This window comes from Microtus oregoni, unplaced genomic scaffold (genome assembly GCF_018167655.1).
Source record: "Microtus oregoni isolate MIOR12 unplaced genomic scaffold, Mior012 000005F_ref0000423, whole genome shotgun sequence".
Classification (NCBI taxonomy): domain Eukaryota; kingdom Metazoa; phylum Chordata; class Mammalia; order Rodentia; family Cricetidae; genus Microtus; species Microtus oregoni.
The window spans coordinates 16,748,357-16,770,933 of NW_024543064.1; the positions used below are offsets into that span (position 1 = coordinate 16,748,357).

Sequence of the window (22,577 nt, forward strand, 5' to 3'; positions counted from 1 at the left end):
GCATCATACGCTCACACATGTACAAAACAATTCTGTAAAGACGTCACTGCTCACTATGTCTCATGCTTTTTATTTGATAAGACGCAACATCTTAGGAACTCTGATGACAATGAGTTGTAAAAAAATAATTCAGAAAAAAAAAATCAGACTGGGCAGAACGGGGTGACCCATTAAGGTTGGTGGGTCCAATACTTGTCAGTCTTTTTGAGTGGCATGATGATGGGCTTTAACTTCCAAACAGTATATGACAGAGATAGAAGGAAGGTTGATCTGGTCCCTCTCCCCTGATGCCACCTTCTGAATTTCTTTCCATGTCACTCTGTGTGTCACTGGTACCACTTTCCTTATGGACAACCAGGACCCAGTGGAAGTAATTTGGTGTTACTTTCTAATCAAGGAGCTATAGGAGATGGTGTCCCCACCATTCTGACTCCATATTCTCTCTAATTCAAGTCATTAATCTTACCCACTCTCCACAGCCCCATATAAAAATCCCAGGTAGACCAGAAGGCCTTCCTTCTGAGCCTGCTAGAGAATAAGACAGCTCCTCACCTCAGTCCTGTAGCTTATATTTCTTCCAATCCGGAGAATCATGAGAATGTTATGTTAAGGGACATCTTCAGTCCTGTCCCCTTTCACACAATGGCCTAGCTTTAGGTGACTCAGAAGTCTAGAAGATGCTGGCAGTTGAATACAGAGCAAGTCTATTGATTAATCCAAGACCCCAAGACAGCACACATCAACCCAAGTCTCAGACAAACAACAATAATTTAAAAAAGGCAACCTTAGTTGGGTTACAGGACATAACAGATAAACAAACGTCACCCCCAAATCCAACTAGGGGGCCTTCCGGAAATGGACAACTCTTTGAAATGCTTGTCGAAAATCTTCATTGAACACAGTGTAGATGACGGGGTTGATGAGGGAGTTTAAATAACCTAGCCAAGTGAAGAAGTCAAAGAGGGCTGGGTGGATCCAACAGGAGTCCCTGCAGATGGGGAGGACCAGGGACACCACGAAGAAAGGCAACCAGCAGATGATAAAGGCCCCCAGAATGATGCCCAAGGTCTTAGTGGCTTTCCTTTCCCGAGCCGCGGAGATCCTCTTGCGTTCCAGGATGCTATCTGCAAGCTTGATTTTCACCTGGTTGAAAAAGATAGGGGAGCCGGCAGTATGTGAGTGGCTCTCGTGGAGGCTGGGGTTGAGCGAACAGAGGGAAGAACCTGCAGAGCCCGTGATGAGCTGTGCCGTGGTGAAGCGCTTCCCATAGATGGAGGGCGGGTTCAGGATGCGGCTCCGGGCGGCCACGTATATGCGGCCGTACAGGATGATGAGCAGGACAGATGGGATGTAGAAGGCCCCACAGGTGGAGTAGATGGTGTAAGAGATCTGAGATGTGTTCACCAGGCAGTCGGACATCTCCTGCGCTGTGGCCTGCCGCCAGAAGAGCGGGGGGATGGAGATGCAGATGGAGATGGCCCAGACCGCTGCAATCATGGCTGCTGCGTGGCCTGCTGTCCGGCGTTTGCTGTACTCCAGGGCGTCGGTGATGGCCCAGTACCTGTCCAGAGCGATGACACAGAGATGCAGGATAGAGGCCGTGCAGCATGTGATGTCAGAAGACACCCATATGTCACACAGGATTTGGCCGAAGTTCCATGTGCGGGTGGTGGTGTAGGCTATGCTGATGGGCATGACCAAGATAGAAACCAAGAGGTCGGTGGTGGCCAAGGAGCCAATGAGATAATTGGCCGGGGTGTGGAGCTTCTTGGTGAGTAAGATGGTGGTAAGAACAAAGGCATTGGAGAGGACAGTGGCCAGCGTGATGGCGGACAGGACCACCACAAGGGAGATTTTGAGCGCCTGTATGACCTGTGGGTCCCAAGCCCCTGTAGCATTCAGGGATCTGTTGAAGGCCTCCTGGGAAAGGCCTTCTATGGACTGGTTTGGCAGAGACATGCTCAGTGTTCCTCTCTTCCCACAGACTCGTGTAGACACGGCTGCCTCCTTCACGGTGGTCCCTCCCAAAGAGCAAGGTCATCCTTCGGTTAGACAGTTGTGAAGGCCATACATCAGAATGGAGCACAGCAGAAAGGCTTCAAGACATGACCAGGAAAAACACCAAGACCACCGCTAGCCGCTTCTGGAAGTAGACGAACCCCAAGGCATCTTGGGGTTCTGGAACTTTTCTCAGCAGACGCTCCAGCCCAGAGAACACAAGACAGATTTGTTAGACAATTACCAGGGTCTCACAGGAGGATGGGCAGAGTGCTGGGGTTCTTGCCTTTGGCATTCTAGCTCTGTTCAAAACATAAGACCTCGACATACTTAACAAAACGTCAACATTTCCTTATTCATACTTAGAGAAGATTCTGGATATTAGGTCACTTTCAGAGAGCTTTTAAAAAGACAAGGCATAGCGACTGATTCAGAGGTGTGCCCTCAACAGCTCCATTTTCCCAGGATCCTCCCGACAACATCACGAGCGCTCAGTGTTGGTGCTATCCTGCTGATGGCTTTGAGTCCGATCAGACAAAACATTCCCGTTACCAAGACTCAAAGAATGCATGAGCTGGGAGAAGGCAAAACAAATGGGTCACTGCTGGTTCACGGAGATGGAGACATGTTCAGACACTGAGGGTTGAGAGAGAAAAAGGAAAAAAAAAAAGAATTAGATTCTAGAAAGAGAGTTCTGAAAGTTGAGATGGTAAGATGAAAGGGGAATGGACTACTTTGTGCTGCCCCGGGTGCCGTGGACTTGACTTTCTCAAGATGGAGAACACGGCAGAGGTGTGCCCCACCCACACAATTCCCAGGGGGGACAGAGTGTCCTAGCTGTTGGAAGTATCACAGTTTTGTTCCGAGACCATGAAGTCAGCACTATAAAGTGAATCAGAAAGCGTCACTCTATTTATGCAGCAATGGAAGCTAAACAAAACCCAGCTGGGCCTGGGGGAAAGAAGGCTTCCAGAGAGAACACCGTATTGTCACCACACACTGCCCGAGCATGGAGGCTGACATACTTCTACTCATCTGACTTTGCAGACTTCCTAGAGTCAGCACAAATGGTTTTGTGGGGGAGGGAGGAGGGGGACAGTGGTACTTCTTTTGAGATGTGGTCTCATGTAGCCCAAGGAGGCTTTAAATTCACTCTATTGCCTAGGACACCCACCATCATGCCTGGTTCTGGAAGGATTCTTTTTTTCGAGACAGGGTTTCTCAGTAGCTTTGGAGCCTGGCCTGGAACTAGCTCTTGTAGACCAGGCTGGCCTCGAACTCACAGAGGTCCGCCTGTCTCTGCCTCCCGAGTGCTAGAATTAAAGGCGTGTGCCACCACCACCTGGCATTCCTGAATAATTCTTTTATTTTATTTACTTTTTTAAATATTTATTTATTATGTATATAGTATTCTGTCTACATGTATGCCTGCAGGCCAGAAGAGGGCATCAGACCTCATTACAGATGGTTGTGAGCCACCATGTGGTTGCTGGGAATTGAACTCAGGACCTTTGGTTAACCACTTTTAACCACTGAGCCATCTCTCCAGCTCCCTCCTGAATAATTCTTAAAACAAAGCAAAAACCTATGACTAGCCACGAATAGTGGCACATGCCTTTAATCCCAGCACTCAGGAGGTGGAGGCAGGTGGATTTTGTGAGTTAGAGGCCAGCCTGATAGCAGCAAGTTTCAGGGCTTGACAAGGGCTACATAGTCAGAACCTGTCTCAGAGACAAAACAAAACAACAACATCAACAAAAAACCTACAACAAGGGGGCTGGAGAGATGGCTGCTCTTCCAGAGGGCCCAGGCTGCTCTTCCCAGCATCCACATGGCAGCTCACAACTGCCTGTAGCTTTAGCTCCCTGGGAGCTGACACCTTTACACCAATGCACATAAAATAAAGTTAAAATAAATTATTTTTAAAAAACTACAACAAGGGCTGGAGAGATGGCTCAGAGGTTAAGAGCATTGCCTGCTCTTCCAAAGGTCCTGAGTTCAATTCCCAGCAACCACATGGTGGCTCACAACCATCTGTAATGAGGTCTGGTGCCTGCTTCTGGCCTGCAGGCATACATGTAGAAATTGTATACGTAATAAATAAATAAATATTTTAAAAAAAAAACTACAACAAGGCCGGGCGGTGGTGGCGCACGCCTTTAATCCCAGCACTCGGGAGGCAGAGGCAGGCAGATCTCTGTGAGTTCGAGGCCAGCTTGGTCTACAGAGCTAGTTCCAGGACAGGCTCCAAAGCCACAGAGAAACCCTGTCTCGAAAAACCAAAAAAAAAAAAAAAAAAAAAAAAAAAAAACTACAACAAAATACTTCATATTAAGTAAAGAAGTTAATTGCTGGTTGTAGTGATATTTTATTTGTATTTTAATAAATAAAGCTTGCCTGAATGTCAGAAAAGCAAAACAACCAGCTACTGGCTCTTACCTCTATGTCAATCTGAAATGTAATCCTGCCTCCAGGAATCCTCAGAATGAGACTGTGCGTGAGAGCTGTCTCCTCCCATTTTATATTCCTCTCTAGGGCTGGGGTTAAAGGTGTGCACAGCCACCACCCAGTCTCTGAGGTAAACCAGTGTGGCTACTGGGATTAAAGGTGTGTGTCACCACTGCCTGGTCTGTAAGGCTGACCAGTGCGGCTGTTTTACTCTCTGATCTTCAGGTAAGCTTTATTTATTAAAATACAAATGAAATATCACTACAGCGGGTATCTGGGTTTCCTGAGGCAGGCCCACGGTGAGAGTACTGAAGTCGAAGAAGCTGGTATCATCTGAATAGCGGCTTCACCGAGAACCACGTGCCCGTGGCTGGAACGCTGCTATGCAAAGTGTGGACTTTGTCTGCAGCAAGGACTTCTGAACTATCTCATAAGTACGAACTCCTGGGACCCAGTTGCCATCTGGGGTCTCCCCTACTGCTGCTATCAACGACACGAAGAAGTCTCCAGAGCTTATCAGCAGGTGGATGACTTTAACCCTCTGCCGCTATTCAATGACATTCATGAGATTTGACTTCAAGGTCCGACCTGGAATCTGGCTTCTTTTGCAGGCCGTGTAACAAATGAAGTAGATCAGCTCATTCAAGTGGGCGGCTTATCAACTATAAAATGATAAGCAGGCATCTGTGTACCAGTGCAAGGAACAGCTCCTGAAATGGGCAGCACCTGCTGGCCAGTGGCGGCGCACACCTTTCATCCCAGTGCTCAGGAGGCAGAGGCAGGTGGATCTCTGTGAGTTTGAGGATAGCCAGGTCTACAGAGCAAATTCCAGGACAGCTGGCTGTATACAGAGAAACCCTGCCTTGGAAAACCAAAAAGAAAAAAAGAAGAAAGAAAGAAAAAGACAGGGACAGTACCCCAGACCTGCTGTAAGCCACAGATCACATCAGCACAAATCGTCTTGCTGAGGAGAACACAGAATGCTATCCTAAATAACCATGCCAACATTACAGACAGAATGGGGGAGAGTCCCCAGGCCAACTCTCTGCTGGCTTTTCAATGCGAAAATTTGTCTTCAGCAAGTAGTTTAAAATACATAACTAATTTAATAAGTTTAATGACGGCTTTAGCTATAGTAATTTGTAGTAATATGTATGTTATCTATTGGGATTTGTGTAATAAAAATCCAAGGGAACAAATTTTTCTCAGTTTATCTATTTTTTATTTTCTAAAAAAATAAAACAAACTATCTTTTTTTTCATTTTACATACCAATCCCAGTTCTTACTAATAGTGGGAACAAAACTTTATAGCTATAAGCACTTACGTACTCAAAATTCTTGACTTTTCCTTTAGTGACGGTAATATATCCTTCAGTTGGCATGTCTACATGTAATTCCCAGTGGTAGCAAGTATCCATATTTTCCATAGTGTGTAGATGCATGTCTGTGACTTAAATGGCAATAAATGATTTAAATATTTGCTTTAAAAAAGTTAACTGATAAATTTTAGACCCTTGAGAATTTTTTCATGATAGAAATTCAGTCCAGAAAAAGAATTCAACTTTATAAATGGGAACTGGATGTTTGGCCCCATGGGTTAGTTGCCTTATTTTTTTATGTGTGTGTGTGTGTGTGTGTGTGTGTGTGTGTGTGTGTGTATGCAGTGCCCTCAGAGGCCAGAGAGGACATCAGATCCCATGAAGCTGGAGTTAAGGGCAGTTGTGAGTCCATATATTAGTGCTGGGAACCAAACTCAGGTCCTTTACAAGAGCAGCAAGTGCTCTTAAAGGTGAGCCGTCTCTACAGTTCTCTTGTTTTTTGAGCTAATAAGGTCTCAGGTATCTGAGATTGGCCTTTAACTTCTGATCCTCCTGCCTTCACCTCCAGACTGCTGGAATTTCAGTCACATCCAGTTTATACAATGCTTGGGAACCAAGGACTTAGTGTATGCGAGGCAAGCACACTACCATCTCTGTGGCATTCTCTGGTCTGACCCTTCCTAGCTGTTGTTTTTGAGACAGGGTCATGTTATGTTACCTGGGATGGACTAGAACCTGAAACCATCCTGCCTCTGCCTCCTGACAAGTGTGTCCCAGCGTACCTCTGACCTCACCCACCCCCACTCCCATACACAAACCATCAGAACCGTTTCGTGTCTCTTCCATGTGCTTCTGGATTCTGGGCTTATGTATTTCAGATGTTGAACAAATGGTTGGTTTGGGAAGGTCTTCAGGCCTAGACATGGATGATGAGGGTCAGGCAAGGCTGAGGACCATCAACACAAGCCCATCTCTGGCATAATCCCAGCAGAAGCCTATAGGCATGAGACCCAACAGACAGCCCTAAATGCTGTGGGGAGAAGGAGGAGCCAAGTAGTGTGGGAGATACTCAGCCTCATAGGAACCCTTTCTCTTTTCTTTTTCCTGATTTGTCTCTACTTTTGTTGTGAGTCAGAGTCTCACTGTGTAGGAAACTCTGACCTCCAGATCTTCATATCTCCACCTCCCGAATTCAACTAGAATTACGGATGTGTGCCACTATGCCCAGCTTGGTGTGTGTGTGTGTGTGTGTGTGTGTGTGTGTGTGTGATGTGTATCCGTGTATGTACACATCTGTGTGGGATTTCAGGTACACCTGTGCCACAGTGTGTGTGAGGGTCTGAGGACAACCTCAGGTGTCGTCCTCAATTCCACCTTGATTTTTGAGACAGCATCTCATCTCAAGCAAGGCAGACGAGCCTGTCCACAGTTTTGGAGGACTTGCCTCTTTTCATCTCCCATATCACGGTAGGAGCTACTACACCTGGTTTTATGTGTGTTCTGACATGTGTGCCTAGTCTACAGAGTGAGTTCCAGGCCAGCCAGGGCTACATAGTGAGATTCTGTCTCAAAAAACAAAAGAACAACAATAACAAAGAGCAGCCAGGTATGATGGCACACGCCTATAATCCCAGTAGTTTGCAGGTGGCAGTAGAAAGATTAGGTGTTCGAGGCCAGCCTCAGTTATATTTACTGCACGTTTGAGGTCAGTCTCAAGAAAGAAAGGAAGGAAGGGGGAAAATAACTATCCCCCCAAATAACCCTAAACTCTAAACTCCAAAATATATCCCCAAATTTGAAAGACATTTTTATTATTACTGTTATCATTACTATTATTTGGAAGCAGGGTCTCACTATGTAGCCCTGGCTAGCCTAGAATTCATAATATAAACCAAGTTGAGCTGGACTCACAGAGATGAGCCAGCTTCTGCCTCCCTGGTGCTGAGCTAAAGGCATACACAGTCTGTTTTATTAGTATTATTATCATCATCAGTATCATTATTATTAATGGCATTCTTGCTATGTTACAGGCACTGAGCCAGTCCAGGACCTGAGTCACCCAACCTGTCCACTGAGCAATCTATCTCCCAGTTTACAAAGTGGCCAATGGGCATACAGAGAGGTGATGTCACCGAGTTGGAAGTAGAAGGACTGGCTCCAGAGCTCTCCAAATCTCTACCTGACTTCAAATTTTGCAATCCAGGAAGAAAGCCTCAAGGCACAGGTATGGCCCCAGGGGTAAAAGGTGACAAAACAGTTTTCCTGCCTCCTCCTGCCCTGGGCTCCATTCCAAGCCTACAGCTGCTTTCCCTTCCTATGGCTCACACGGCTCACACGGAAGATGCAAAGTCAGATTGGATCCTTAGGAATTTTCTTGCCTACAGATAGCCAAGGAGGACTTGCTACTGTCACGGCCCACAGCAGGCTGGTGTGACTGCCCCATATACTCGGGTGGCTCCAGATGGCCCAGAGACTCCCTGCAGGAAGAGTCATGGGCTGGTAGGTAGGCAAGCCCTCAGTGCTATCTTGGGAAGAGGGACAGGGACAAAGGAGGTGGCCTTGGTTGGGGGTTTGCACTGAAACTTTTCAAGGAAGTGACATCATCTGAGAGCCTTCAGCTTTTCCTTTTTCCTTCCTGAGCCATGTTGGGAGACTTATCCCTAATCCTTTCATCTTTGGAGGCATGGACCACAGATGTACAGACAACAGCCTTTCTCCATCACAGCTCAAACAACAACATAGACACACAAAGAAGCATGACCATTAGATGCTGTTTTCACCCAGGAGAGTCCTGGCTCTTCTGGAACTTGCTCTGTAGACCAGGCTAGCCTTGAACTCAGATCTGCCTGCCCCTGCCTCCAGAGTGATGGGATTAGAGGTGTGCACCACCACCTCCTGACTTGAGGGAACAATTTTTAGTCTGATCAAGTCAGTGTGTGAACAAGTGAGACCATATGAAGTATCACAAACTGAAAATAAAGCAAAAGTTGGAAGTGCTCATAGACACAGCATTTGTATTGTCTCAAGACACGAACGATGTGATGACCACCCAAGGACCTATGCTCCCAATTCTGTTCATGCTCGCTCGATGGACAGACAGACAGACTTCTATGTTCACAAGCTGATGGGAACATGAATGATGTTGGTGGCCCCACCTGTAAGAGCAAACAATCAGAAACAAATAAATTGATCCTCAATGGGGAGTCCTGCACACCCCTAACATAGAGGTCTATAGTGCCCTATTTTTCTTTCTTTTTTTTTAAAGATTTATTTATTATGTATACAACTTTCTGCCTCCATTTATACCCACACACCAGAGGAGGGCGCCAGATCTCTTTACAGATGGTTTGGAGCCACCATGTGGTTGCTGGGAATTGAACTCAGGACCTTTGGAAGAGCAGACAGTGCTCTTAACCACCGAGCCATCTCTCCAGCTCCTAGTGCCCTATTTTTTTAATATTTATTTATTATTTATACAGTATTCTGTCTGCTTGTATGCCTGCAGGCCAGAAGAGGGCACCAGACCTTATTACAGATGGCTGTGAGCCACCATGTGGTTGCTAGGAATTGAACTCAGGACCTTTGGAAGAGCAGGCAATGCTCTTAACCTCTGAGCCATCTCTCCAGCCCCCTAGTGCCCTATTTTTATTTTCATTTTATTTGTGGTGTGTGTGTTGAGACAAAATATCACTGTGTTGCCAAGGTTTTGTGTATGGTAGGCAAGCATCTACCAACTGACCTGCATCTGAGCCCTCTTTATTCCTTAATCTGCACACACATATATATATATATATATATACACACACACACACATACACTACTTTGTAGGAAATAATATATTTGTTAACAAAAGTCTGAAAAGAGTAGAGTCAACAGAAAAATAAACTGAATGGGGGGGGAGGGAGAGAGGAAGGGAGGGAAGGAGGGAGGAAGAGGGAGGAATGGGGGGGGATGGGAGAGAGAATTGCCTAGGGAGAGAAGTAGGAAGCCCTGGGTGACTCCCACCAGGACCTTCACTGTACCAGCTCAGTCTTCTCCCAGCTGAGCCAATTCAAACGGTCCTAGCAGGCTCTGGAAAGCCACACAAGACAGACTTTCAGTTCCTCCCCCTACCAATCCCCAGGGTGGAATCTGAAGTCCCTTTACCTCCTGGCCCCTCCTCATCTGCCAACTAGAACAACACCAGTTTTCTCCCAGAATCTTCCTGTGGTTGCAGCAAAGTCAGGACACCCTAGGGAGGGGTACCAGCACATAGCAGGGGTCCTCCCCCAACCCTTAGCCTAAGCTTCCTGCCTGAGACTCCCTGGTAGATCAACCCCCTATCCTTTCTGAAGGGTCTTTAGCTGAGTCATGAAACCGGCCAGAAACAAAGCGGAAGTGTGGCTCTGTTGGAGCTGCAGCAGCCAGTCGAGGCCTTTTAGAGGCTAGGGGGAGATCTAGGGCTTTCTGATCAAAGATTTGTTGCAGTAGAACAAATCCCCCACAGAGGAATTCATGTCTGCGTTCTCTGTTGTACGGATGAGAGAGCCCTGGACAGGGAAATAGCTCTCCACGAATCTGAGAACTTTCCCTTTTACAAAAGGCCTCCACAGCTGTTATCTGATTCCGCTCCCTATCCTGTGTGGGCCCGCCAACAGTCAGAGCCCTTCTCCATGGGAAAATCAAGGTATCACACATGCTTCCCAGAGACGGAGTCAAGGGTAAACGTAATGTATGTGATTGAGACAGGAAAATCTCACGGCTGTGGCTGTGCATGTGTGTGTGTGAAAGTACTAGTTTTAAATTTTAATCAGTTTCAAGGTTTAATCTCTTAAATTATAAAACCTGGGAAATGGGGCTGGAGAGATGGCTCAACAGTTAAGAGCATTTGCTGCTCTTGTAGAAGACTCCACTTCGGAACCCAGCACCCACATCAGGCAGCTCACAACTCTGGCCTCCTCCGGCATCTGCACTCATACATGTGGACACACACACAATTAAAGAACAAAAATCTGGAAAATGGTTGGGCATGCTGATCTTTAGTTTTAACACTTGGGAGGCAGAGGCAGGCAGATTTCTGTGAGTTTGATGTCAACCTGCTGTATAGAGTGAGTCCTAAGATAGCCAGGCTCTGTAGAGAGATTCCCATCTCAAAAAAAAAAAAAAAAAAAAAAAGGGAAAGATAATCACATTCTCTTCTTTCCTTCCTTCCTTCCTTCCTTCCTTCCTTCCTTCCTTCCTTCCATCAGTGTCTTGTATCCCAGGAGGGCCTCAAACTCATTCTGTAGCCATGCACATTGTTTGTGTGACCCTGGGCCAACATCCTAAGCAAGCACTCTACCGACCGAACTACATCCCCAGCCCCAGCAGGCGGATCCTTGGCCCAACACTCCATGCCTCTCTGCCCAGCCACATGAGGAGGGCTGGGACTGAAACTCAGAAGTAGAGCACTTCTTGCCTGGTGTCCAGCGGGTCCAGGGGTGGATCCCCAGCACCAAGAAATAAAAAGCATGCATGAATGTCGACTGAAAGACGCAGGATGGATGCAGAAGCGGCTCGCAGGAACTCGCTCTTTGTAACAGTTTGAAATGGAATCCCCTAAACAGACAGTAGCTTAAGTGACGAAGAACTGTGGCATATTCACACAGCATCCGCTACGTTAGAGAATGACCCCAGACACTCTCACAACCACATGAGGTCAAGAAGCAGCCAGATACCAGATGTAATGGGACTTTATAAAGTTCATAGCCTACAAAATGATCCCTTCAGTAAGGACAGGATCCAGTGTGACTTCCAGTGTTTTGTGTTGAGACGTTGCCTTGCCGTGGAGCCAAGGCTAGTCTCGAACTAACCTGCGTTGATCCTCCTGCCTCATACTGCCAAGTGCTGTCATGACAGAGAGAGACACCATGGCTGGGTTTAAAAAGTGAATCTTAAAAGGGGATGGAGCCTCTGGGGGCAACACATGTTTTGTTTCAGCAGCTGTGAAAATTCACCAGGCCATGCACTTGGGTTTGGCGACTATTTGCTTTTAATCTCCTGAAACTCCGGAGTATCGGTTAGATGCCGATACTGGCCGAAAGAGCACCCAAGGTACCAGTTCTATAGGTCGCAGGCAGAATCAGGCTCATCAGGTGAATTTCTACGCTGTTTCTTCATGTAGAAAATGAAGACAATAGAGGCCCCGGCACCACCCAGCTAGCTGCTGCGTGTGACTGGACTATGTGGGGTGAAAGTGTCAGGTGTCTATCAAAGGCTTCATCAATCGTAGCTACCGTGGCCCCCAAGCTACTGCTGCTTTCTATGCTTGCATTACCCAGAGTCAACGCTGGTGGAAAAGGATGACATGTGGGAAAGTCTCAGAACCAAACAATTCCTAGGCTGTAAGTTATGCCCCGTTCTGAGCAGTACGATAAAAATCTTGCACAGTCCTGTTTACACTGGCCCCAGAGGTGAGTCATCCTTTGCTGGTGTAGCCATGTTGCACACGTGTGTGAGCTCACCCAGGAGCTGTCTCCCCTGCAGACTGACTGTTCGGCCCTCACAGCGCTTGTGTTCAGGTGTCCCCTATGTGGCTGGAGCTTAACACGACAGTGCCGTCTACATCATTCACCTGGCTCCTTCTCATCTCTTAGGCATTATATTATAAATCTTGCATCATCACAAAAAGATGAATGGGCTGGGGGGGGGGCATGACAGTCACAGAACAGAAAAAATATTTTTTTTTTTTTTTGAGACAAGGACTCACTATGTTGCTCTGGCTGTCTTGGGACTGGGTCTCTAAACCAGGTAGTCCCTGGACTCACAGAGATCACCTGCCTTTCCAGAATCTTCTTTTCAACTAAATCTTCTTTTCACGTCACTCCACCTGGGGCTTCCACGGCACTTAGAGACCTGCTGTGAGGAGTCCCTTCTGCCTCTAACACCTTCGGCTGCAGTTTGCCGCCCGCCTGTCCTTATACTCCCGCAAGGCATAGCTGCCTAGTTTTCTGTTTGTTTGTTTTGGTTTGGTTTTGGATTTCCAAGACAAGGATTCTCTATAGCTTTGGTGCCTGTCCTGGAACTAGCTCTTGCAGACCAGACTGGCCTCAAACTCACAGGATCTGCCTGCCTCTGCTTCCTGAGTGCTGGGATTGAAGGCGTGCGCCACTACCACCCGGCTAACTACCTGTTTTCGTGGGAGGGCTACCTCCTGCTCTGACCCTATGTCCTCCTATGCTTGGGAAGTGTCATTTCTTCTGCCCTCTGGTTGTCTCACTAGGCTGAGACATCCTTGTGACGTCTTTCCTAACCTGCCTGTCCTAACCTGCCCGCCCTAGGCAGCCCAGGTGCCCCTCCCCTGAGGGCCCACCACCATCACTAACTCCATGGGAATTCCTGGAGGACAGGGGCCTGGTCTTGTTCCACCTATGACTCTGAAAAGAGACAAATACATGTTTATGTTGGCAGGGGAGGGAAGCACCCAGAGAGACAGCTCAGTGATTAAAAGCCTTTGCTGTTCCTGCAGAGGACCCAGGTTGGGTTCCCAGCATCCATGACAGACAACTCACCAATGCCCATAACTCCAGTTCCAGGGCACCCAATGCCTCTGCACCTCCTTGGGCACCTGCACTCACACACAAACACAATAAAAATTAACCTTTAAATGTTTTTGTCAAGACAATGACCAGATGGGGACTGGCCTGAAGACCAGGACTGGGCAGAGGCAGGGATGCTATGGGGACTTTAGCTTAGCTCTGCCACTAATTCTACATAACTGTAAGTCACTTCTTTCTTTGACTCTGTCTCTCAAACTTCAAAAATTAAAGACTCCAGTGGGGAGCATTAGAAGCACCTAGGGAGCCTTTGTAAAACAGACATGGCTGGGCCTGACAACACAGGCCTGTAGAACCCCAACTACTCAGGAGGCTGAGGCAGGGAGATCAAAAAAGTTCAAGGGCCAGCAGTGGTAGCGTGATTCATGCCTTTATTCCCAGTACTAGGGGGTCAGGGGAGTGGCAGAGACAGGCAGGTCTCTGAGGTCGAGGCCAGCCATACAAAGAAACCCTGTCTCGAAAAACAAACAAATAAAAAAACAAAACAAAACAAAAAATGTTTGGATGACACAGTGAGTTTAAAGCCAGCTTGGGCAACTGAGTGAGAGAGACATTGTTTCAAAACAAAAAAGGGAAAGGGTGATGGGGATGGGGATGTAATTCAGTGGTGGAATGCTTGCTTTTGAGAAGTCTAGAGTTCGAATTCCAGCATGGGGGGGGGCTGAAACAAAACAAACAAACAAACAAAAACCAAACCCAAACCCACAATTATTTAGGCCTCACCCACTAGGGGAGAGCCCAGACACTGTAGTTTCTAAAAAATTCCTCAAGTGTTTCTACAGTGTGGCCCAGCTGGGGTGACATCGAGATACCCTCACTGACGGTTTAAGATAGATAAAATGCCACATACAGGAGAGACCTGTTCTCAGGGCCTTTGAACCAGTTAGCGAATCACCGCTCAAGCGTTTCTTTTCTTGGTTTTGGACTGGGATGTTACAAGCCCTCAACAGCCAGAGGCCACTGTGAACAAGCCACAGCCACAGCGTTGTTTAGAAGCCAGAGCCTTTGTCACTGGTGGTTAGGTGAATTCCTATGCACGTCCGCCCCTAGTACTGCCCTTGAGGCAAATCAGTTCACATTATAGATGGAGAAACAGTGGGGAAATGAGCAGCTCAAGTCCATGAACGGCACAGCTGGATTGAGAGCCCCAGCCGGGAACTCTAAGAGGACTCAGTACTGAGGTACCAAGACCGTGTAGACACTGAGACAGTGCTTGAGGGTAACGAGAACACCTGGAATCCGGCACATGTGAGGCTGAGGCAGGAAAATACAGAGTCACACACACACACACACACACACACACACACACACACACACACACACACACAGTGCAGCGCCAGAACCAGTAATTATCAACAGGGCGCTATCGCCCCCTAGGGGTCATTTTGGGATTTTATCATATGAGAACTGCATTTCTGGACAGTGGGATGGAGCAGTGGGACTTGTGGGTGGTCAGCCTTACAGAGACTCTTGTTATCGCAATCCTTTCTATTGTTTTCCACGGGAGGGAAGTAGCTCAGAGCTCTGAGCTAGGATGAAATTTTAGGACTAGGATTTGGGTCGGCCTGGCTCCATGCTGCGCTCCGCCTACCAGGCGTGAAAGCCTGTGCGGTTGTCTTTTCTCTTCACAAAAACTGCTGCTCAGTACAGGCCTGCACACGTGCAAGGCCTCAGCCAGGCCTACTGTCACTCCAGGGCTTGGAAGGCTGAGGCAGCCTGAAGCCAGCCAGGACTACATAGCAAGACCTTTGCCTAAGAAAAAGAAGAAAGTGGAAAGGGAAGGGGATGAGAAGAGAAGGGAAGGGGAAGAGGGAAGGGGAGGGAGGGGAAGGAACTTGGTTCCTGCTGGTCTCTCCTGGCAGGGCCTTCTCCCACCAGGTCTATATGGTAAATGGTTAACATCTTTCTTCGCTCAGCACAGCCCAGAGGAAAAGGGGAAGTGGCGCCTAAGCCTGTCTCACACTTGGCTGCGCTTGGAGCGGGCCTAGAGCCTGCCTGGCTTACTGCAGGTGAGAGGCTGGGACCAGGCTGCACAGTTCACAGCGATCAGTGTGCAGGGGAGGGAGAGCTGGGGGTCGTGGGAGGGGCGGACACAACACAGATACGTCAGCCCTGGTGTCAGAGTGGGCTTTTGGGAATCACCCAGTCCAGCTCCCTGTGGCACTGACCAGGGGGCAGGCTCAGCTAGTTACACAGTGAGTGACAGGTACAGACCCAGGCTCCTGGCACCTAGACTCTCACTTGCAGTGTGAACCTGAGATGCAGGGTGGAAGTTCCCTATGGCCTCCCGCCCTGGCTCATGCCAAATGCTTCTGATGTTTTCAAGTCCTCCCTGCCCCAGCAGGGGCAACTCTAACAGCAGACAGACAGGCCAGCCTGACAGACCTTTTGAACTACACGCCTTGGTCTGGAGCTTTGCCTGTCTTGTCTCCTCTCCCCAGATGCTGTACCTCTGGATCTCAAGAGAGCAGCTGAGCTCATGGTGTGAGTCTATTCTTCTCTTCGGGTCTGAAGAGACTCTGCCTTCTCCAACATGGGTAAACAAGATACTAACAGCAGGGATAGATTTCCTGGAAGCCAAACAGGGAACTGTGGTGTTAAAGGATTCAAACCCACTAGCCACCATCTGCATTCCCTGCTGGGAGGCACAGGGCAGCAGCAATTAGGAGTTAACATATGCTTTGGAGTGAGGTAGCCCATGGAATCAGGCCGTTTGCTTCCCAGCTCCATTTATGAGCTCTGTGATCTTGGATAAGTTAGTTACTCAGCCTTGCTGAGGCCGTTCCCATTCAATTAACCCCTGAGGGTGTGGACAACACAGATTGGGCACTGAACTAGGAGGCTCAGTGTGACCCCTGAAAAAACACTTTCAGTACATGGGATGGCAGTCGGGAGAGGTTGACAGGATGCGTGCCAGGAGCCAGGGACAACAGCGGGCACAGACAACATGCTGTCACACTGAAACGCCACTCTGCTGGCTTTGAAGCACAGGACTGAAGCCTGGAGAACACTTGCCTGTAGTCCACACAAATCCTTTTTACTTCCTGCCATTTATCTTTGCAAAGACCACATGGTCCACCCCCTTCCCCACATCCCCTACCATGTGTGGACTCACAGACACCCGCCTCTCAGCTGAGGCCTGTACTTGTGAAGACAATGGTTCTTTTGCTTCTTTGAGTGTTCCCACAGAACACTCCCACTACCCAGAATGCTTTCTGGTCTATTGTTTAAAATCTTTTTTTTTAAAGATTTATTTATTATGTACACAACATTCTGCCTCCATGTATGCCCGCACGCCAGAGGAGGGCGCCAGATCTCAGTACAGATGGTTGTGAGCCACCATGTGGTTGCTGGGAATTGAACTCAGGACCTCTGGAAGAGCAGCCAGTGCTCTTAACCACTAAGCCATCTCTCCAGCCCTAAAATCTTTACTGTACATGTGTGATGTGTGTAGCAGGTGTATGTGCACATGTGCGTGTACCAGCCGAATGAGGACACGCTCTTCCCCATTTCCCTCCAAGACAGGGTCTTTGGAGGTCACCATTTAGGTTAGACAGGCTGACCCGTGAGCTCCCAGGATCTACCCGTCTCTGCTTCCCAAACTCTGGGGTTACAGGTGTGCACAGCCATGCCCAGCTTTTTGACACGGGTGCTGGGAACTTGAACTCAGGCCTTCAGGCTTGTACAGCAGTCCTTCCTACCCACTGAGCCATCTCCCTCTCCTCCAAATAATGCTTTCTGGAAGTTTCCCTGGACCCCACAGTAGAACTGATCACCCCCTGTTCTCTGTTGTACTGTTTCTTACATAGGCATTAACTTTGGCCTCCCCAACACGCCTCACTTGCTGACTTCCTGTGCCCAGCCAGACCGACCGGAATTCTGGAAGGGACTAACACATGTGTGGTGGAGCCCATTGTCCTCCCTGTTGCCACCTTCAGGACTAGCTGCTCTATCTCCCCTTTATATAACTTCCTTTTTCCTCTGTGCCAGCCCATGCCATACACAGAGCCTGTCTCACTGTGCAGCACCCAGTCTGCCCCTAACACAGAGCCTGTCTACTCCGCAGTGCACAGTCCATCCTTAACACAGAGCCCTTCCCTAACTCTGAGCCCGTCCCACTCTGCAGCACACAGCCCATCTCTCACACACAGAGCCCGTCTCACTCCGCAGTGCACAGCCTGTCCTTAACAGAGTCTGTCCCTAACTCTGAGCCCATCCCCAACACAGAGCCTGTCTCACTCCGCAAGGCATAGTCCATTTCTTACACAGAGCCTGCCTACTCTGCAGTGCACAGCCTGCCCCTAACACAGAGCCCGTCCACTCTGCAGTGCACAGCCTGCCCCTAACACAGAGCCCGTCCACTCTGCAGTGCACAGCCTGCCCCTAACACAGAGCCTGTCCACTCTGCAGTGCACAGCCTGCCCCTAACACAGAGCCTGTCCACTCTGCAGTGCACAGCCTGCCCCTAACACAGAGCCTGTCCACTCTGCAGTGCACAGCCTGCCCCTAACACAGGGCCTGTCTCACTCCGCAGTGCACAGCCTGCCCCTAACACACAGCCTGTCCACTCTGCAGTGCACAGCCTGCCCCTAACACAGGGCCTGTCTCACTCCGCAGTGCACAGCCTGCCCCTAACACAGGGCCTGTCCACTCTGCAGTGCACAGCCTGCCCCTAACACAGGGCCTGTCTCACTCCGCAGTGCACAGCCTGCCCCTAACACAGGGCCTGTCTCACTCCGCAGTGCACAGCCTGCCCCTAACACAGGGCCTGCCTACTCTGCAGTGTACAGCCTGCCCCTAACACAGGGCCTGTCTCACTCTGCAGTGCAGAGCTTCCGTGTCTCCCTTCTCCCCACACGATAGAGCAGGAACTTGTTTATATATAGCTGAGCTTTTTGGAGTTGATACAGGTGATCAATAGAAATTTACTCAAAGAACAGATGAAAGAATAAGACAATTTTACCCTTCTTAGACCTGTTCCCTCATCTCTCGTAATCCAAATGCCTTTTGGTGACTCTATCTGAAGGCCCTATAGGAGTTCCAAACTCAATTAAGTCCTCTCGCCCAGACTGTGAATTGGCTGTCCTCCATATTGCTGATCAAACCCAGGGCCTTGTGGAGGCAAGACAACCACTTTATTATGGAGACACGTCCCAGGCGTTGGTTTTTTGAGACAGAGTCTCGCTATATAGTCCAGATTGGCCTTGAACTGGACATCCTCATGCCCCTGCCTCCTGGGTGATGTGTTTACAGGCGTGCACCACTAGGACCAACTTTCTCATTAAATGGGGTTTTTGTTTGTTTTGGTCAGAGGACAGCTTGTGGGTGTCACTGTTCTCCTTCTACCATGGGGTTCCCAGGGATCTCACTCAGGCCAGCAGACTTGGCAGCCATAGCCTTTGCCCACGGAGCTATCTTGACAGCCCCTCTTGATATTTTTTTTCTGAATGTGGACAGAACCTGGTGTTTCATGCACACTAGGCAAACACTCTGCGACTGAGCCCCTGCCCGGCACCCAAACTGAGACTTCTTCCTCCTGTTTTTCCCTGGCATTTAACCCACTGTCTCATAAAAAAAGAGGAAGCTGAGGCTCACACAAGTCAATGGCACAATGGAGAGCCTTGGTCTTAACAGCCCAGGTATCTCACATCCTTGCAGGTTCTGTGTCCTCCCTCCACATACTGGGGACATTCATTTGCCTTAGGTAGGGCTGCTCTGTCTGTCTGGAGGCATGATATCATCTCCGCTACAGAAGCCACCTCCTCCAGGAAGCCCTTCCCTGGTCACCTGGCATGGACTGTCACCCACACTCAGCAGGGTAGCATGTAGCACAGACTGGCTTCCAACTAGCTATGTAGTCAGGAATAATCGTGAACTCCTGAGTGCTGGGATTACAGATGTGCACCATCATGCCCAGATGTATGCACCACTGGGGATCAAACCCAGAGCCCTGTGCACGCTAGGCAAGCATTTTACCAACTGAGCTATACCCCAGCCTCCAAATCTCTCTCCTTTAATCCCCCCCCCCCCCGAGACTCCAAGTTGCTTGTGCATCCTCCTGCCTGTGGCTAGAAACTCCTTGAAGATAAACCTAGTCCCTAGTCCCTCCCCACTCCAGTGCCTAGACCACTTGCAACCAATCTAGAATAAATCTTTTTTTTTTTTTTTTTTTTCCAAGACAGGGTTTTTCTCTGTAGCTTTGGAGCCTGTCCTGGAACTAGTTCTTGTAGACCAGGCTGGCCTCAAACTCACAGAGAACCGCCTGCCTCTGTCTCCCGAGTGCTGGGATTAAAGGCATGTACCACCACTGCCCAGCTAGAATAAGTCTTTTTATAAGGCTTAAATGCACCCAGAAGAAATCGGCAGTATTGGGGCTGGGACTGGTTAGAGTGCTGGCCTAGCATTCACAGACTCTGTGCCCCCCCATATGATGATGGCGATGATAATAACAACAACAACAACAGAAAAACATCAGTATTCCTTCTCCCTTACTTGAGACAGGGTAGCCCTAGTTGTTCTGGAACAACTCATTCTGTAGACCAAGTTGGCCTCAAACTCAGAGATCCACCCGCCTCTGTCTCCTGAGTGCTGGGGTTAAAGGCGTGTGCTACCATCACTTGCCTTTTTTTTTTTTTTTGACAGAGTCTTATTATATAGCTCAGGTTGGCCTCAGAGTCAAGATCCAACCGCCTCTGCCCCCTGAGTGCTGGAGTTCCAGGCCTGAGGCACCATTCCTGGCTTCTGCACTCTCTAATAATGATGGCCCCTTATCATTCAGGATAAAGTCCCTAACCCTCACCATGATCTACACGACCCTCACCATCGGCACTGAACCCCATCATCCCTTTGACCTCACCTCCTACCTGTGCCCTCCCTCCCACCCCCAGTCTGTACCACCACTTCTACCAGCTCTCATCCATGTTACCTGGTGCTCATTTGGGACTCAACACTGGCTGCCGCCCTCCACTTATCTGTTTACTGGCCAGCTCTCCACTCCACACCCCCGCCGTACCCACTTAACACACAGCTCCGTCTAGCTCGTCGCTCTATCCCCAGGGCCTGACTAGTGGCTGGCTGACAATAAATGGATGGATTGCTAGCCCACGAGAGCTCTAGGCTGGAGACATTCACCTATGAGTCACATGCATAGAGGTGGTAACAAGAGCCTGAGGGAAGGTGAGATCACCCAGGGAGAGGGTCTCCCACAGATGAGCCTGCAAAAGCAAAAATAAAATAAAATAGAAAACCAATAACAACAGCAAAGAAGAAGAAAATAGTGTTAAGTCAAAGGAGCCCCAAGAATCCTGTTTCAGAGGGAAAGTGTGGCCAACAGTGTTAACTGCTGGGGAGAGAGAGAAAGTTAAAGCAAATTTGGCTTCCTGGATGCGGCTGCTGGCTGACCTTGGGCCTGATGGGAGCCATTCTGTACAGTGAGGGCATCCTCTCAGGGCTGGGGATGCCAGTCTCTGAGGATCTATATTTCTGTTCATGCTCACTTTACCCTTGCCAAAGAGAACCGTTATCCGTGCCAGGAGAGAAGGGATCACAGCAGCCCCACTTGCTATCAGGCAGCTGGCAAACCCCAAGGAGGCATCGTTGTATTTCTGGCCTTGTAATTACATGGGGAAGAGGGGAGGTCTGGGGCTCTGCTGCGTACACCTTCTGCCCTAGACTCCAGCTTCCCATGGAGTCCTGGTCTTTTAGACAAAGCCCACACGACCGGTTTGCTATTGTCATAAGAGGTACCTTATAGGGAGGGCTGAGACTCCAGCCACTGTCGCTGGGGTCCAGAGGAAAGCACAGGAACGCCTTAAGTGAGCGGTTCTCAACCTTCCTAATGCTGCAGCCCTTTAATACAGTCCCTCAGATTGTAGTGACCACCCCCCCCCAGCATAGAACTGTTTTCATTGCTACTTCACAACTGTAATTTTGCTATGGTTATGAACTGTAATGTAAATATCTGCGGTTTTGGTGGTCTTGGGCAATCCCAGTGGGTTGTGACCCACAGGTTGAGAACCACTGCCAGAAAGTGATTCCAAAGAGATCCAAGTCTGATACTACAAAACAGGGCAAGGAGGGCGGAGCTCCTGCTTCGGGTCAGATGTTATCCTAGGCAATAATCCATTTGATTTTGCAAAGCAAACCTGCCGTGTGGACGTTGTCATCCTCATTTCCTATAGGAGGGAACCAGTTCCCAAGGAGGTCAACAGCTTTCCAGCGATTGCCTAGCTAAGTGCCCAGGGCTAGTTTACTAACGCGGCCAGTCTGAGAGTATCCGGAAATTAAGCCCTGAATGACCCCAAACCTAACGAGTCAAGGGGTTTGAGTCTCATATTCTACAAGTACTGAGACTTTGGGGAAAGATTTCTTCCCCATTCCTATCACCTGCAATAAGACTAATCTAGAGCTTCGCAATTCTGATGTTCCTCGAACAGCTAGGATTTGCAGAGAACTTTAGCGTGTATAAAAAGACATCCACGGCCTCTCACTCATTCTCCCCAGCCCGCAGTGAAAGAGAAGCATCCTCTCCATTGGACAGAGGCACTTACTGAGGTTGAGAGAAGCAGTGACCCGTCCAAGGTCACTAGCAAGTCAGGGCCCTTCCCAAACCCCAGCTCCGAACTGGACCCTCCTTTAAATCTTCTTCCAAATCGGCGTCACCCCGAGACCTGGCCGGTAGAGGGCTCCCCGCTTCCCTCGGCCGCCACTGGGGCCACCTGGGGGAAGGTGTCTCAGATTTGGCCTGGGGGTGCAACACCCACCCCGCAGGATCTCCCCAGAGCGCCGGACACTGAGGATGTGCTCCCGGGGTCTCGCGGCCACCTTCGGGGGGTCCCTCGTTCCACCCTCGGTCCGGGGCTCCGGACAACCCTACCCGGCAGCATGCTCCCTTTGGCCCCGATGGTCTTTTGGGACCTTCTGTCCCTGCTCTTCCCTCACGTCCCAGAAGCATACAGAGGCGGGACGCCAGGTGTTGGGGATCCGCTCTGACGCGACCCGCCCGGTCAGGCTTAGTCCCGCGAGGCTGCGACGCCCTGTTGCCCCGGGGCCCCATCGCTTACCGGCTCCTCACTGGCAGGCACCAGCCGACCCTGTAAACGCTCTGCATCCCCGCGGGCAGGAGCCAGGCCTCCTCCATGACCCTGCTGAGCTCTGGGCTCCGCCGCCCTCCGTGCCTGTAGCTCAGGCTCAGCGCTCCTGCCTGCGCCCGACCGGTGCTCCACACACTGCTCTGGG

The 22,577-nt window shown here is 49.4% G+C and overlaps 1 protein-coding gene across 1 annotated transcript; it reads right to left on the reverse strand.

Annotated features, from left to right (window-relative positions):
- Positions 1–91: 91 nt before the first annotated feature.
- Htr1d (5-hydroxytryptamine receptor 1D) lies at positions 92–22,496 on the reverse strand. Its single transcript, XM_041652645.1, has 2 exons — positions 22,403–22,496; positions 92–2,634 (listed from the first exon to the last, which is right to left on the reverse strand). Exon 2 carries the CDS (start codon positions 1,957–1,959, stop codon positions 838–840), a length of 1,122 nt encoding a protein of 373 aa, XP_041508579.1. The 5' UTR covers positions 1,960–2,634; positions 22,403–22,496; the 3' UTR covers positions 92–837.
- Positions 22,497–22,577: the final 81 nt, after the last annotated feature.

Coding starts and splice junctions, on each gene's coding strand:
- Htr1d (XM_041652645.1), bottom strand. CDS start 1,959: ATGTCTCTGCCAAACCAGTCCATAGAAGGCCTTTCCCAGGAGGCCTTC.